This window comes from Mixophyes fleayi, chromosome 4, assembly GCF_038048845.1.
Source record: "Mixophyes fleayi isolate aMixFle1 chromosome 4, aMixFle1.hap1, whole genome shotgun sequence".
Classification (NCBI taxonomy): Eukaryota; Metazoa; Chordata; class Amphibia; order Anura; family Limnodynastidae; genus Mixophyes; species Mixophyes fleayi.
The window spans coordinates 260,554,934-260,572,125 of record NC_134405.1 but is presented as its reverse complement, the minus strand read 5'-3'; the positions used below and the strand labels follow the sequence as shown (position 1 = coordinate 260,572,125).

General features: G+C 39.2%; 1 protein-coding gene and 1 long non-coding RNA gene across 4 annotated transcripts in view; one reads left to right on the top strand and one right to left on the bottom strand.

Annotated features, from left to right (window-relative positions):
* NR3C1 (nuclear receptor subfamily 3 group C member 1) overlaps positions 1-3,471 on the bottom strand; it is a 143,388-nt gene extending 139,917 nt beyond the window's left edge. The window contains exon 1 of one of the 3 annotated variants that reach the window (XM_075209685.1): positions 3,362-3,471. Coding sequence is in view for 1 of the 3 variants with exons in the window: in XM_075209682.1 (XP_075065783.1) it covers positions 2,973-2,974 (2 nt within the window). In the remaining 2 variants the exon portion in view is untranslated. Of the gene's footprint in view, positions 1-2,968; positions 3,097-3,361 lie in introns of those variants that run through there. The other 2 variants (XM_075209683.1, XM_075209682.1) reach the window with 2 other exon arrangements.
* A 13-nt stretch (positions 3,472-3,484) lies between these two features.
* On the top strand, positions 3,485-15,577 carry LOC142152740 (uncharacterized). The gene is made up of 3 exons (XR_012691385.1): positions 3,485-3,829; positions 12,308-12,465; positions 15,173-15,577. It is a non-coding gene; the product is annotated as an uncharacterized LOC142152740 (long non-coding RNA).
* The last annotated feature ends 1,615 nt before the right edge of the window (positions 15,578-17,192 follow it).

The following is a 17,192-nucleotide window of genomic DNA, read 5'->3' as shown; positions in this document are numbered from 1 at the left end:
CAACAAAATGGCTTTAGTATGTGCTTTAAGCACAGCATTTGGTCGGAGAATTTTTTTTTTTATGAAGTATCTTAAAGAATTCACACGCTGCCTCTCTGCAAGTGTGTATGTAATATGTCTCTGGAGAGAGAAGGGTGTATGTAATATGTCTCTGGAGAGAGAAGGGTGTATGTAATATGTCTCTGGAGAGAGAAGGGTGTATGTAATATGTCTCTGGAGAGAGAAGGGTGTATGTAATATGTCTCTGGAGAGAGAAGGGTGTATGTAATATGTCTCTGGAGAGAGAAGGGTGTATGTAATATGTCTCTGGAGAGAGAAGGGTGTATGTAATATGTCTCTGGAGAGAGAAGGGTGTATGTAATATGTCTCTGGAGAGAGAAGGGTGTATGTAATATGTCTCTGGAGAGAGAAGGGTGTATGTAATATGTCTCTGGAGAGAGAAGGGTGTATGTAATATGTCTCTGGAGAGAGAAGGGTGTATGTAATATGTCTCTGGAGAGAGAAGGGTGTATGTAATATGTCTCTGGAGAGAGAAGGGTGTATGTAATATGTCTCTGGAGAGAGAAGTGTGAAAAAAAATAGAAGGTCTTTCTTTTGCACTGTTTTTGATAGGAAAAACAACCCGCTTAGCTCAATTGCCAATCAACCTTTTAGATACTGGGCAACCTTTTAGATACTGGGGAAAAGCTACCTGCAATGCCTTATATAGAGGGGTTTTTTTCCCTCCATTTAATATTTCCATGCTCTTACAGAGATACATTATATTCATTTTCCCATTCCTGTCACTTTCCTGATGACTCAAACAATGGAGCTTTTATTTTATTTTTTTAAACATATATATGAATGCAAGCACATAAATCATATATATTGTTTGGTATCACTAATGAAAGATTTGCAATGCAAATAACAACCACCTAATCTTAAATATCATAACTCACAGAGCAATTGAAGTTGTCATGCAAGTATATGGAATAATAAGGCATGCCATTAAGTAAATTGAAAAGTGTTGCCAAATCATTGGGTCTAAGGAGTCTGAATATCCTGCTGTAGGCTGATATTTTCATTCTGTTTTTTTGTGAATTGTGACAAATATTTATATAACATATTAAAGAAAAATTATACGACTTGCAGCTCACAATAAAAAAGAAACTACATACATGAATCTGCTCATGTTTATTAATGACATGACTGTATACAGTTCATATTAAATGACCAACTCGAAACCAAATGTTATATAAAATAAAACAAAATGCATTCATCTTAAAGTTGTATCTATAAATTGAAATTCTGGCCAATACATAAAAAGAGCTAAGAAAACATTTATGGATCTATATGGTACATGGACATGCAATCAAGACAGACTACAATGGTAGTTGCATGTATAGTCATTCATGTTTTTCACTCAAACAGCAATGTTTCACGATTCTGTCTTTTTTTTAAAAAAAAGCATTAGGAAAAAAAAAAAAAAACTTAGAAAGTGAAGATAGTGAAAAAGAAATTACATCAACAAGATGTTTTTCTTTTGCCAACAGCACATTCTATTAAAAAAAATCACACACTACAATAAAAAAACAGGCAGGTGTCTACACACAAGTTCTTCAGATAGGATTGTTAGCAATGAAGGTGTTAACTGTTCATCCAAAACTATTAACAGTGAATCACATGTGTACAGGTTTCACAAACGTCATATCACATTATTCCTCCCTCTTCCTAAATGTGTTGTACAATCCATTATAGAAAACCTTGTTGTCTTCTGAATCTAACCTTAACCATTATGTTCAATGAAGAAAAATAGAAAAAAAAAAATGGGCTTTTTTTTTCTCTACACTCCCACATGTAACAATTTCAAACACCTCTAACTAGCTAAAGAGTGGAGGGTTGAACAAAAAAAAAAAAAGAAAAGGGACTGTGCAGAGACCTGTTGATCAGCACGTCACACCCACTATTCTAAATAACAAACAAGCCCTCACTACTGGCAATCTACTAGCACTTCTGCTACAGGGATATCTGCAAGGGTTAACTGGGCAAGAGCAGATCTATTAATAAAACATAAAGCAATATTGAGTATATTAAATGACGTAAAGCAAGTGGTTACAGACCCGCCTACCAACCACTGCTGTCATAAGAAAGGAAATAAACAGCTTCTCCTTCAATATGGGGGGAAAGTAGCCCACACTCCGTGCACGTCACGATCAGTCTGATCTTTATGAATTCTGTCATTAAATGCTCCGTGACTGTTAGTGCAGAAAGGGGAATTCATTACGTGAATGGAAATTAGAAGTCCTTCGTTTGGTAACAATTTATCTTTCTGGAAATAAACCTAGAAAAATAAGTTATTGGGCAGACAAAAATATGATTCATAGTGACGCTGGAAAAGTATCCACTCCAAGTGCTACGTGTGTGTCAATACTGCTCAACTATGTATTCACGTGAGCAATTTGTTATATCCAAGATGTTGGGAGCAGGTTAAACAAGCTGCAAGCTCTTCTGCCCAGAAGAGCCATGTATTGTCTCCCGCTGTGAGCATTCCCTTATTTGTAGTATAGTTTGGAGGACGAAAGACAGGAAGGCAATTGTTCCCCCACCCCTTTGCATAACAGAAAACATTTTGGGGATATTATGAAAGACCCACCCCCTCCCCAACCCGGCCCTCAGAGAAAGTTGCTGTAAATCCCTCTCTGTAAGCGCAGCTGTCCATAACTCAGCTCCAGGAGGAGAAGGCTGTGACTTAATCATTATTAAAAGGGAAAGAACATGGTGATCATGATTTGGCAACGTCAGGCAGTTGAGGATACATTCCCCTCCAGGCTCTGAGGCACTTCTGGCGGGTACATACGCAGATACAAACTAGATAGCTGGGCCAGGATGAAGCATTTGCCCTTCAGCCCTAATCCGCCATCAGAGCCCTGTTTGGATGTGTGTGTGTCACTAAGGCACCGCTGTCTGCCACCGTGTGACAGCCCCTTACCTACATCTGTAGAGTCCCCAATGTGTCTGGTCACTGGCTCTTACTCAGCGTCAGCCACTTGCCAAGATCCAACTTCCATTGCGAACAGCACATTGCATAAATAAACAAGTTGGCGTGTGAAGAGGAGCTGCTGCCGGGGAAGGAAGTGCCCAGGCGGCCAGGTACCATGTCAGTCCCCTCCTGTCACCCGCAGACCCCCTGTCTCCCACCCCAAAGCCCCGGTCTCTTCGCTGCTTTCCTTTCTCTAGCGAATGTCCACTCTCCTTCCTCGACAGTTGTTCCCTCTCCAGCAACCTCCAGTTTCTCCCTTTCCTCCTCCTCTGTCCGTCCCTCCCATCCTCTTACCTAACTCCCCCTCCCCTCCGCCTGCCAGCTCGGAGTGCTGATACTTACACCTCTCGGCCCTCAGGCTCCGTGCATGGCTCTTGAGTTCCTCTAGCTGGATGCCCCCTCGGCGTGTATCTCACAGCGGCCCCTGTGCGCGTTGCACACAGCAGAAGCGCCCACGGGGTTGGGAGCCGCCTATCCCGGACATGCAGGGAGGAGAGAGAGGGCTGCCGGCGTAGGGGGCTCTGCGTGCGGGGAGGCTGGGCGACCAAGCGGGGAACGCTGCAACCTGTTGGCTGCTGCCGGCAACTACAGCCCTGATTACCCGCCCTCAGATCTCCTCCTCTTCTTCTGGCTGTATATTGATATAGTAGGACGGTGGTATAGTCTGTGCACAGCAATGGGTTCACAGCTATCTTAATATTACATATTGGTTATAGGAATCACAGTGGTTTGCGAGCAAAGTATAAGCTGATCTTCAGAGTTACGTTCTCTTCCGCTAGAGCTACTTTTGCAGTCCATATGCCTGGACGTGTAAGTTATCACTCGTGTCCCTTATTTATGCTGTCTAGCTGCGTTCATTTATATGTGTGTGTATTTTATTGTAGACCATGCTTTAGACGGGTTAGCAAGCGGTAATGGACACTCCCCACCACTTGCTAACGGGGGCTGGGGGGCATCTGTCCCCCTGGGTCAGTCCCATAGTGACCTTGCACTGGGTCACTGTGCTACCTGCATTTTTTTCCCTTTTAAATGTTCCTAATAGGCTGCTGAGCAGAGTCTAGCCTGGGCTATCATTTGCCAGCCAGCCAGCCCGCCCCTGCATGTTATACCAAATTATTTTATTTAATTTTTTTTTTGCACAACAGGGCACTGACATTCCGAAGTTGCTAGAAATCATGAACAATTAAACCTACTACTACTTGTGAACCTGACATAATACTTTTAAGATTGTCATGGCCCTCATATTATTTATTTCTAATATGTATATGCAAAAGTAAGTTTTTGTGTTTTACATAGCTCTATATGCAGATTAAGCGTGATTTATACTGTATTTCTACATTTTGAATTAATTGCAACTCTTCCAGGAAGGGTGAAATTCTAAAATAAATATAATTTATTGTCATTTTATGTATTTTGTTTATGTCGTGATCCCTCAGTGTGCAGTGCTGCGTAGTATGTCTGCGCTTTATAAATAAAAGATAACATTGTTTACATATACTGATTATGAATATGTACCAAACATGCTGAAATTTCTTTTTAAATAGGAGATGATCAAATCTGGAGGGCTGGGCCCAATTCATGATCAGATGTGATGGCACCCAGTGTAATTTCACTAAAGAACACAAATAGTTTAATTACATTTGATCCTCTGCCTGCTATAAATATGTTATACATGCCCACCTACCTACTCCCCACTTGTCAAATATGACCCCTCCCCTCCCTCTTAACAATTATTATACCAACACAAACCTGGGTGTAAATGTATCAAGCTGAGAGTTTTCCCGGCGGGTTTGAAAAACCAATCAGATTCTAGCTATCCTTTATTTAGTACATTCTACAAAATGATAGCTAGAATCTGATTGGTTGCTATAGGCAACATCTCCACTTTTCAAACCCGCAGGTAAACTCTAAGCTTGATACATTTACCCCTTGGACTCTTTCTCACATATGAATCCCCCACTCTAACTCCTCCCCCCCCCCCACGCACTTTAGACAGACAGCACCTAGTGACGGGGACGCAGCACAGTAATCACTGTTGTGTTTCCCTGCTTCCACCTATAGTGTGTTGTATCCTGATGTCATCTGATAACTTTTCTGTTAGAAAGCACTATATAGTCATTTTAGTCACCCCCTCTCTTTTATTTTTCTGCATTCTATTTATGTAGATAAGGAACCCTTTCCACTATAGAATCTTGTTGGGGGCAAATAAATATTATTCAAAAGCTCACATAATAAATGTCATGAATATACATTGTAACAAGCAGGTAATATATTTCTCTGTAAATTGAACTACCAAGCTTCAAGAATAATCCTCCATTTCTGGAATATGGTTTGCAGCTATTATGTAAAGTGCTGAAAGACAGCTGAAAGTGACTTTCTGACAGGAACTCCCTTGGTTAAGGAAGTTTCATTCTAAGTTTGTAAATATAAACAAAGTAAAACAATAAACAGTGATTCTTCCCTACATCCTGTAGTGAACAATTGGGGTTAACAAGGAAACAATGCATGTGTTTTTTTTTACAAACTGACAAAAGTTTTAAGGGAATCTCTGCCCTCTATTTTATCATTCATTATTCGTTTTGCAGGTTGGTGGTAGTATTGTAATGGTGTGGAAAATGTTTTCTTGGCTCACATTAGGCCTCTTAATGCCATTTGAGCATTTATTAAATCTCAAAGCCTACCTAAGTATTGTTGCTGACCATGTGCATCCCTTTATGGTCACAGTCTACCCATCCTCTTAACGACTACTTCCAGCAGGATGATGAGCATACGTCATCTCAGACTGGTTCCGCTAACATAACAATGAGTACAATGTACTTCAATTGCCCTCACAGTCACCAGATCTTAATGCAAAAGAACACCTTTGGGCTTTAGTGGATGTTCCGGAAGACTTAGCATGAATGTGCAGCCAACAAACCTGCAGCAACTGCCTGATATTATCATGTATACATGGACCTAAATCTCTACGGTATGTTTTCCAGCACCTTGTTGGATCAATGCCACAGAGAATTCAGGCTCTCCTGGGGGCTAACTGGTTCTTACCCAGTACTAGAAAGGTGTACCAAATAAAGTGGACACTGAGTGTATATAGGATACTATAGTTTTTCAACTTATATTGATTTTCATTTATCTCCTCTAGAATGCATTAGCTGTGAAATAGCACCGCAATATGTTCGTAGACATAATGTATTACATTAAAGGTTTTAAGCATTTATGTGACCATTACGTTTTGGTGGATGTTTCAACTTTGGATATGTGAAGACGATAATGCAGGTTTATGGGACAAATTAGAACTCTCCTTTATATGACTGTAAGAAATATCACATTTTTAACACGTTCCCTTTCAATCCTTATTGTAAAGATAAGGATTGAAAGTGTGTATTCATTAAAAAACATCAACAGGAACAGCAGTCATGAAAGACTGCTGTTCCTGTGAAGACCCCTCTCCTATCTTTTCTATGGTCACTATTGCAAGGTGACCACCTTTGCGATAGTGACCAAAGGGGAGAGCAGTAAGATGCGATGAGGGATCCGAAGATCCCTGTACCGCAGGGCTCTCTCCATAGAGCAGAACAGAAAAATTCCACCTACGGTAATGTACGCCTGCCTGAGCTGCCGTTCATTACCGTAGGTGTAAATGCCTTTTCATTACTTGTGACATAGCAGTCCCTCATAGACATTTTTGGGGCACTGCTATGGATTTTGATAAAAAAAATGCTATTAATAAATGTTAACTACACTTAAAAATGCAGCTATCCCCCGAAAACAGATGTTTTTTCAGAAAAAAAAAATGATTGTTAAATAGGCCACTTAGTCTTAGTAAAATGCAACATAATATCAATTATTTGTATAATTTGTATTACAAAACACAGGTAAATAGAGAAGAAAGATCTAAGCACTGTGATGCAGCAATATTTAGAAGAACTTTAAAGTCTTAAATGGATCCCATAACACCATATGAAAGTGTCACGGTCACTAAGGTTCTCGACCCAGAATTCTGCCAGTAGTTGTCACTATACTCATCATCATCACCATTTATTTATATAGCGCCACTGATTCTGCAGCGCTGTACAGAAAACTCATTCACATCCGTTCCTGCCCCATTGGAGCTTACAGTCTAAATTCCCTAGCATATACACACACAAAAAGAGAGAGAGAGAGACTTGGGTCAATTTTAGATAGCAGCCAATTGACCTACTAACCACTTAACCACTCAAGGCGAGGAGTCTAACGCAGCGGCTGGTCTTCTCCACGGACCCCCGCAAGAGGGTTTGGGTTTTAGCGGCACCACTGCGCAGGTCGCGGTCCTCAAGAGAGTGCGGCAGAGCAACAAAATACAGCTGAGGTATAAGAGGATTAGACAATAAGGACAATGGCACGTGATGTGGCGCTCAGGAGATGTGGATAAAACTTAAGAGCAAGGGAGAGGTGCAGATGGCAGGCAAGTAGTTGACATCACCGACGTAGAGATCGGATCTGGCCAATAGGAGAGATAGTTTATTATAGGCTACGATGAAAAGATCAGATCACTGGGATTTACCACAGAGGTGGCAATGAGTATCCGGCCAAAAGGAGATGTAGACAAGTTCAGTCAATGGCTGGTATTTACAACAGTGGTGACGATTATCCGGCCAGTAGATGAGATAATAAGATTAGTTATACTCAGCGGATGGCTGGGATTTACCACAGAGGTGGCGATGATATATCCAGCCAGCAGGTGAGAGAAAGCAGGTACTGCGGTGATCAGCAAGAGGCAGGTTTACCACGGACGTGGCAGTGAAGTATCCGGCCAGCAGGTGAGAAAGTCTGGAGATGCTGAAACGCTGAGAGGAACAGGAACCACAGGAGAGTAGATCACGGCTACCACACCGAAGTGAGGATCAAGAATAGACAATTAGGAAGAGGTCATAGCTGCCTTAAATAGGGGAAGGCTAACGGGTAACCAATACTAAGTGAGGAAAGGTTATAAAGTTCCCTCCGGTCTGCACATGCGCAGAAGTATTCTCAAGATGGTGGATGGCCATGACGCTGCACGGGCGCCGGTAGAGAGGTAGGTGGCCTGGATCTAGATCCAGAGATCCGGCAAGTGACAGAAAGTGTCCCGTGTGTAGATGTGATATAAATACTGTTATGTTACCTTCTGGCTTGAATATCATATGATGTGATTGTTTTAATGATTTTAGTTCTTTTTTTTGTCACATACCCTATTTGTCCTTGATGAAAGAAAAATGTATAAAAAGTGCTGTGCAGATAAAAACTTCCCTTTCAGCACTAGGTATAGTAGGCCTTTACCTAGTAGCAGCAGAGGCAAAGTATTGCCATTGGGTTCCTGTGAACCTGTTTGGTACATGACGTTCCTAATTGTAACACAGACTTTGCTTTTTTTTCCCTTCTGAAATTTATTTTTTTTTCACCACTCCTAACCTTTTACTGTCTCAGATATCACATAATTGATTACTTACTAGGACTTTTTATAGCAATATGAAATTTAATTTAATGACTTAATCATACTCATTTTAAAGAGCAAAAGCAGGACAATGTTGGCCATATTTACAAAAATACACCCACTCCACAAATATGCCACACCCCTTAAAGGGTTCAAAAATTGTTACAGGTAGGACTTTACCACCAGCCAATGATAAACCACTCCTGTTTGCTAGAAGACACCCCCAACAGAAAAAAAGACCTTATTTTAACCACCATATAATATATCTTTTTACCTTCTGATATTTAGAATCTATTGGTTTGTGCATATCGTTCTGTAACTTACTATACAGTACTTTTTCATTTTAGCTTCCTTTTAGGAGAATATGTAGAGGCCAAGAAATTAAAGTCATGCAAAGGTAGACAATCCATTCAAGATAATAATGAAAGATTTTGGTTGCATAAACTACAAAGTATATATAAACCATCTATCATCTACAAATTGCCTCTGCTAATAGGATATCTCTAATTGAGCAGTAGGAATAAACACATTGGTTGGCTTACATATCTGGCAGTGGAGGACAAAATATATCAGTGTTTGACCCTAATCTTTCAAGTGGTAATGCATTTTCTTATACACTTAGCAATAATAGTTCCTAAAATAGTGATGCAAAAAATACAATGGGCGTTGCTTAATCAAACTTTATCCACATGTGTACTGAGCAGACCATGAAAAGTAAGATAAATTTCCCCTGTGCTTGCATTGTGCACAGCAAAAAGTACCTCATTTTAAAACATGCATTTAAGAAACTAATATTCTTCCTTATACCCCATCAGCAAGGCTTGCTTGCTGTCACTCCAGCGCTGCCACAAGGTGGGCAGCCTATTCTGGATCAAACCAGACAGGGTGGAGATATCTTTAGCCCTTCCTATTGGCTGGACCAACAGTTTTCATTTCATTGCATACATAGACATTCACCTTGTGTGCTATCAAGGCAAGCATTATCCTTTTTTCTTGGAAATTTAAACACTGGTATAATAAATGCATTTGAAAGAAAAATTTTCTTTCAAGACAGGTTTTCTACGTAGAAAACCTATGTCCATACATTTTATTCAGTGGTTATAGAATAAAAACCAACACTGCCTGGGAAATATTACTCCTACCTGTAAAATAGAATTTCTGTATCTCCTCAGTTACACAGGGAACACCACCCATGGGGTAAATGTATCAATCTGCATATTCTGCAACTCGCCGATATCTGACGACTTTGCAGGGCAGATTTAAAACGGCAATGTCTTTACAAGTGTATGTAGACGACAGCACGTGCCAGTAAATAGGTAAGGCCAGACAAATCTTTCTTGAATTACACAAAGTCATGTGATCCCTATTCTCCAGAGAAAACTACTGGAGATTTGGCTCATCTCAGGAAAAAAATTGGTGCAAGTAATCATGTTCAGTTCTATAACATAATGCAACCTAAAACATGTCTGGTTCTAATTAAACATTACAAACCCACTGAGTGAGAGTCGATGACCCAGTACCCTATAAAACAGAGCTTTAAGGTGTATCCTTTACTCCCAAGTGTTCCTTGGGCTTACACAAGCTTGATATCCTCAGACTGCGGAGAGTCTGTTTGGAACCACAGGGAGAGCACACTGCAAGTGTGTTGTCTGTGCAGTAAGTCTTCTCCAAAAAAAATCTTATATTATTATATTAATATTTCTTAATCCTGTATATAGAATGTATATTTTTTATAATGTATTTTATTTTTAAATTTGATTATATAGTGGCCAGTAGACTTTATTACCCAAGAACAATACCTTTTTCTGATTGCTAAAATTGGGGTGGCCTATAGATTAGGGGAGTGGTAAAATGGCAAGAGTTGGAATCATTGAGGTGTGGTCAAGTTTTATTGGGGGCATGTCAAATGTTATCTCTTGAACAGTATGCAGTCATACATTGCTTTGTGTAGGGGGGTTTATGTATATAGGTTTTGAGGAGGGAGAGTTGGTTTGGGACTAGATAGTTAAAAAGTGGAGTATTGTGGCATTTTTACTTGGGGTCACTTTAATTTCACTGGCGGATCCAGGGGGGGAGTGATCGGGGCAATCGCGCCCCTAGCAGCAACCTTCTTCCATCATACATTCACCTTCATACCATTAAATTGCGGCCGAGAGGTCCGATCATCAGGAAGGGTGGGCGGCGCCAGCGAGGGCCAACTAATCAGAGTGAAGGAGGGGCATGGCTATACAAAATCACCCCCACTCCCCTAAACAAAGTCTAGGTCTGCATAATTCATAGCTTTCTGATGCAATTTGCCAGGTAAAGTATGAATATAGTGGAATGACAGAAAAGTTTGAGAAAAACTGATAATAAATAAAGATTAAGGTCCACACTTGAGAATCAATCAGGGGCCCTTTTATTACAATGGTTATTTTCTGTATCTTCAAGAGAATGAAAATAAAACCATAAATGAAGCAAGCTTCATTTTGATACTGGCTGCTACTTTAACAAATACAAGACATGCATGAGAATAATGTGAATAGCATGAATAATTTACAACAGAGAGCAGTGTATGGAAATTGTGACCTTGGGTCATTAAAATGTGAACATGAGAACAAAAATGTATAGAAATTTAAAAGAATAAATAAAAAAAGTAACACAAAGACCTTTTCCATTAGATACGAAGGGTGTGTATCCCTTTAACGCCTCACTTCCACCACAGTGATAACATTATCATATATATGCAAGCACTTGGAATCTAACTAAGAAAAGTCTACATGAGTTATAGCAAGACAAAAGGCAGTAGATAAGAGATGTTGCATAATTCTTACTGTATGTCTTATTTACGTTGTTTATAGATTATTTTGTGCCAAGGCAGCACTTTTTAGCACCCAGAAAGAGTGTATTGAACAGTTTTTCTGTATTTGTAAGCATGTGAAAGTATAAGTTACAAAACTGATTGTGACCCATACTCAGTTACACATTATTGCTGGTAGAAATCTTGTAAGATTAGATGACGGGATATGCGCCAGTTTGTAGGCAATATGTGTAGACAGTCCCATATGGGACCATGTGTTATATATTTATTAAGAGACATTTGACCAATTATAGGTCAAAATGACTTATGTTGCCAGTCCAAGTTGCAATATTTTGCAGGTACTACACTTGTTACCGAACATAATAAAAAATAAACAGAAGCCTTTTACACTAATGCTCTGTTCCCCCTGTGATTAACAGAGCTTCAAAAAGGAACTAATGAAAGCCACCTGCACCATCTTGTCATTTCTTATAATAGATTAGCTATTTTCAGGAAATAATGTATGAACTCTTCATTGGTGAGTGTTATATTTCTGAAAAGCCTGTACAGTCACTGACCGACACTGCACACCAGCTTTTTTAATGTTTTATTTAATACAAGGTTGAACAATCAATTAAATGCAACTCTTAAAAAAGAATAGTCAGTGACATATCAATGCAGAAAACAAGCGAGGAGAATGTCCATAACCATCAAGCCTTGAAAGAATTTTCAACTAGGATCTTTACATAATGGCGGGGATAACAAGGGAAGAGGAAAAGCAAGAGGAAGAGGAAGGTCATGTCCCAGGGGAAAGTATGAAATATTGAAGCAGTATTATCAATTAAGGATGCTGATTAGTATGCTGTATGTTGTTGTGCGCAGCCCACGGCTCCCAAGTCTTTGTGGTGAAGTGTTTACAATATTTGTCATGTATTCCATACAATATTTTCTTTTTAACTTCTGTGATGGATGTGACAGCTGGCGACTTCCAGTCCACAACTTGCCAGCTGGCAGCGTCCGAAATGAAGGCTGAAAAACTTGACTTGTTCCTATGTTGTTCCAGGAGGAGTCGAACGAGCAGGTACAATTTAGAAGACAGCAGGAGACTAATTTGGAAGATTGTATACATTAAACTAGCAGCGCCAAGCTGCATTATTGAGTGAGGAGGAATAACATATTGCCCCCTCTCATTGCAGAGAGCTCCTGTGTGTAAGACTGGCGGTAAGTTGTACTGTGCTGATCACCTACCTTCTTGTACACTGTGTTGTCAGATCACTCACAGGCTTCAGTGACTGCCAACCTTCAGTACTTGATTCAGTGACAATGACTGTTTGTGTGGTCTTTGAAGTAAGATACACTTTAATTTACAGCACACAATTTAGGGTCGTATTTTAAGAAAATCATATTAAGACTGAACTATTGCATCACAGTTTAATACAGGTTAGACTTTCTCACATGATTAGAATACACACTTTCAAAGAACTTTAGATTACAATGTCCATCATTACTGATCAATTCGGACATCTACATCTGATTGTATTTAATCTATTGTCACCCACACAAGTTTTACTTTCTTTAAAATTTAATGCATAACAATCATATCTGAAGATTGGATTTTAATGTGTTAGGTCAGGGGTGTAACGCGTGATCAGCCCCATAGCAAAATTTTGGATTAGTACCCGGTGATATGTGTCTAAACACTCTGAAATCCTCTGTTCTGTACATCTGAGAATTTGCAGGGCCAAAACATATGTAATGAACCTGCACATGCTCAGAATAGGGGCCTCCAGAAAACATGGACCAGTATAACCAGGCCCCCACATGGCCTGGTACTGGCACCACTGTGTATGGGCATCCTTAGAGTTGTTTTAAAGAAGTGCTCTTGAGAGTAGTACCCTTCTCCCAAGATCGTTATGGCAGCACCTGGTCAGCAGGTTGAAATTAGTCATTCAAAAAAAACAAATGTATAATTGTGAGACATACAACTAGATGCCCTGTGTATATATAGAGCTTTAATAGAAGGGTTTTCTTCGTGACCAAGTATGAGTTGACATATTTTGGGCCTTAAGGATTAAAAAAAAGCAATGAAGACATTCGGCCCCACCATAAGGCTGGCTAATCACAGTGCTTTGTATGTGTCTATGGTGCCATTAGCCTGAGCTCAGGCTGAATGTATTACAGACGCGTGGTAACAAATGGCTGAGCAGGACATCAGTACATCACTGTATATCTCCTGGCAGGAAAACCAGTGATGACAAATTGTAATGATGCAAATCAAAAGAGGTTTAAAACTATTGCTTAGCGCCATCACACTAGTGCCAGTGGTTCAAATTTAGTATTTCTAGAACAGAGTTGAATGCTTCCATTTTTAATGTTTAGCAAATGTTTAGATGGCTATTAATCACATCAAAAATAAATAACAAGTGCAAACTATGAGGGTAAAGTCTGGATATAAATGAGACCTGGGGGGTATATTTACTGAACTGCGGGTTTAAAAAAGCAACCAATCAGATTCTAGCTGTCATTTTGTAGAATGTACTAAATAAATGATAACTTGAAACTGATTGGTTGCTATAGGCAACATCTCCACTTTTTTAAACCCGCAGTTTAGTAAATATACTCCCTTGACTTTTTTTTAGAATGATTAGACAGTGTTGCACTGCCAGTCCTAATTACATATTGTGGTTATTAAATAGCAGGGAATGTAAGCGGTGACAACCTTCTTCTGACCCACCTTAATAGACTGTTAGACAGACAAGGAGCTCTAAAGCTGCAGTTTAATTTATCCACAATAAATCACCCCTTGTCTTGTTTTAGGACCGGTATACATTGCTGTTAAATGACATAACATGCAAAATAATTCCATATATGGTCATTAGTTATTTTGTTTTAATGTTGAAGGTTATTTAACAATCAATTTTTGACAGAATGACAATCTCTTAGCAACACAACTATGTATAAAATCACGGAAGCCACTTGTCTCACAAATGGTTACTTGTAAGTAAGCTATTTAGTTTAGTATCCTTTGCTGGCAGCTCCTGCTGAATGCCACAGGCATTCACTGCAAAGAAAACCAATTCAGCAGACATCCATGTAGCCTCCTTCAATGGCATTTCCTTTCTATTTTTAGCAGACAGTCAGCTAGACAAATACTAGCTCATTCACGTGTTAATTCTAGCAAGCAGTATCCAGAGTGTGTGTTAAAATCCAACCCGTGCAAGCACTGCATGCATCACTCTTGGCTTGTTGGACTGTTAAACACGTTGAGTTGAGAACCAGTGTGGTAACCATTATAATCAATAGTCCCAGCTTCATTGTGCCCTCAACACACCATGGAAATTGTGAATGAGCCACAAAGCACACTTTCTTTGCATCACATTCATAGGGATCCAATAAGAAATAAGAATGAAGTGCATAGTGGAAAAGATATATAGGATGATTCATTATTGTAAATTGTAGATATATTTAATGTCAAAAATTACTGTGACCTTTATGAAATTGGTTCAAAATGCCACAGTGATTTCTAATATCTATAGTCATTTACAGTAGGAGAGATAAATGATTACTTATACATATGTTTTCCTAATGAGCTCTGTGGAAGTCAAATAATTGGATGAAGTAAACTAAATTGATATTATTTTACAGTGCAATTGCGATTAGTACGCCATGGGTAATAACGCAATCGCACAGATTGATAACACACACATTTACATTCACACTTACACTTGTAAATAATACACATTAAGGTTCCAATCCACATCAATGTATTAGTAAAATGTAGTAGAGATTCTAAAAGGTAAAGAGTTTGCTCTCATACTAAAGCTTATTTCACCAACATTAACCCGGTTTCGGCAGAGTAGCGATCACATCTAGCAGTCGCAAGTTATAAGCAATATGAGATTAATACTCAAAAGTACTTTGTTTGTAGGTTAGTTTGAACTGGTTATTCGGCAGGAAGACATGTAGACAACAGTTGGGGGGAAGTTGCCTCCCACCCTTGAGAAGATCAAATGAACTGACCTATGACTAGCAGACAACTGGAACATCGTTAACTCTGGACCAATGAAGACCTCTCTGAGTGTTATCTGTGTACATAGTGACATCATCAGTGGGTTTTTTTGTTAACTGAAAACTGCATATAAGCAAGCTTCCCTGGGCCATTGTTCTCTACCTTCCTGACTGCAAACTACATGGACCTGGGCCCAGGTGAAGTGCTAGCGAAAATGTAATGAATTCGGTTTTTATACTTTCCTGTTTATTATAATATCTTTTATGCATCATAATGGCCTGCTGTAAATACTGCTACATTTTGCAATTAAATCTCTTTGTGCGTTGGAACCACGATAAACGCATTGGACAATGTTTATTGATAACGATGAAGCGAACATAACAGCACTGAACTGAAGAAATTAGAACTCTGATTAAAAGTTATGACATTTGAACTCTTTGTTTATATGGATGTTAATTACAGGAGTTACATAGTTTTAAACTTGATATCACTTGTGTACTGTAGAATAATAATCTTACGTCAAGGACACATGAGGAGTAAAAGAGTAATCGGGTGCGTGAGGAGAGGTTAGTTACAATGTTTTCTATCTATTGAACAACAGCATAAATCATGCAAAGTTACACTCAACAAATCACTTCTATAACTTGTTCCTTAGATACCTACAATGTGGTGACCAATCTTTACAAAATATAACGTTTACACTTGTCAAGCTAAAAAAAAACATTGCACAATCAGCAAGTAATTCGTGCTACAACTGAGGCTCCTTAACATTACACAGCTGAAGCGTAAGTGCAGCACACTGTAAAAGGTGCATTCCTTCAGATCATTGATCCCCTGTTCACATAATAGCAGGAGGTAATATCCATCATGCCAGGAGCACATGCTATGTTCTCAGTGAGGCAGGTATTGTGCTAAGAGTGAACGAGTTGCTGTCATTATGATGAACAACCTAGACCCTTGTTCCATTTTTAGTGTACTGTACATGTGGTCACTGCAGTCTTACTATGGTCAAACCACACCACGTGTATAGGGCTATTCAACTCTATGATCCAAATGAGCCATTGGTGTTTCTAAGAAAGACTTACAAACTTGAATAAAATTCACATATGATCTCAAAATATGGTTGTATGGCTGACTCAAAATTATTCTGGACTCAGAGTAGTGCATGATACAGTTGTAAATTATCATAGAGAACATGTATATACATGTTTTAAATTGAATAACTAAATGCATATTTTTGGGAACAAATGGATAATTTTCAGCCCGTACCACCACTTTTCTGAACATCAGATACAAAAGAACAATTTGGAAGAAAAGAGGGGAGAGTGACTTAGGTCCAATGGAGGTATTCAAGCATGGAGGCAATAGCAAGGCTTATCATATACATACAAGGAAACTCAAAGTGTTTTACTCTAGCTTGGATGGGTTTAGAATAACTTCAGACTGATGGTTTTCCCCGGTTCTCACTCTTGCATCAGTGGTAAGGGTCGGCAGACTCTTATAGGTGTTATATCCTTAGATCTCCTCAGAATGAGACATGTAAACAGGGCAGTGGCTCTTTACCAAAGACTCTCCAGTGTATTATTAACACTAACAGCCCTGTTCTTTATGCTAGCAATTACGATTGACCAAAATGGGAAGAATCCTTATTTACAAGGGCTTACTAAAAGTGAGACAGCCAATTATGCTAAGCCTGATCTTGCAAAGCTAGTTCACAAATCTAAGAACAGTCCTAGAATTGCTGACTAGACAGGTTTCAGTAATAAATTTAAAAAAAGCTACCATGAGGGGTTGGTCAGAAAGGAAAAACAATTAATTTGGGTAAAAAAAAAACCTGTTAAATCTATAGCCTTTTGACCATCATTAATCATTTTGCTATGTCCAGTTTTGTGGTGCTAATTTCTTTCAGCATCTAAAAATCATAAATTGCTTCATAGAC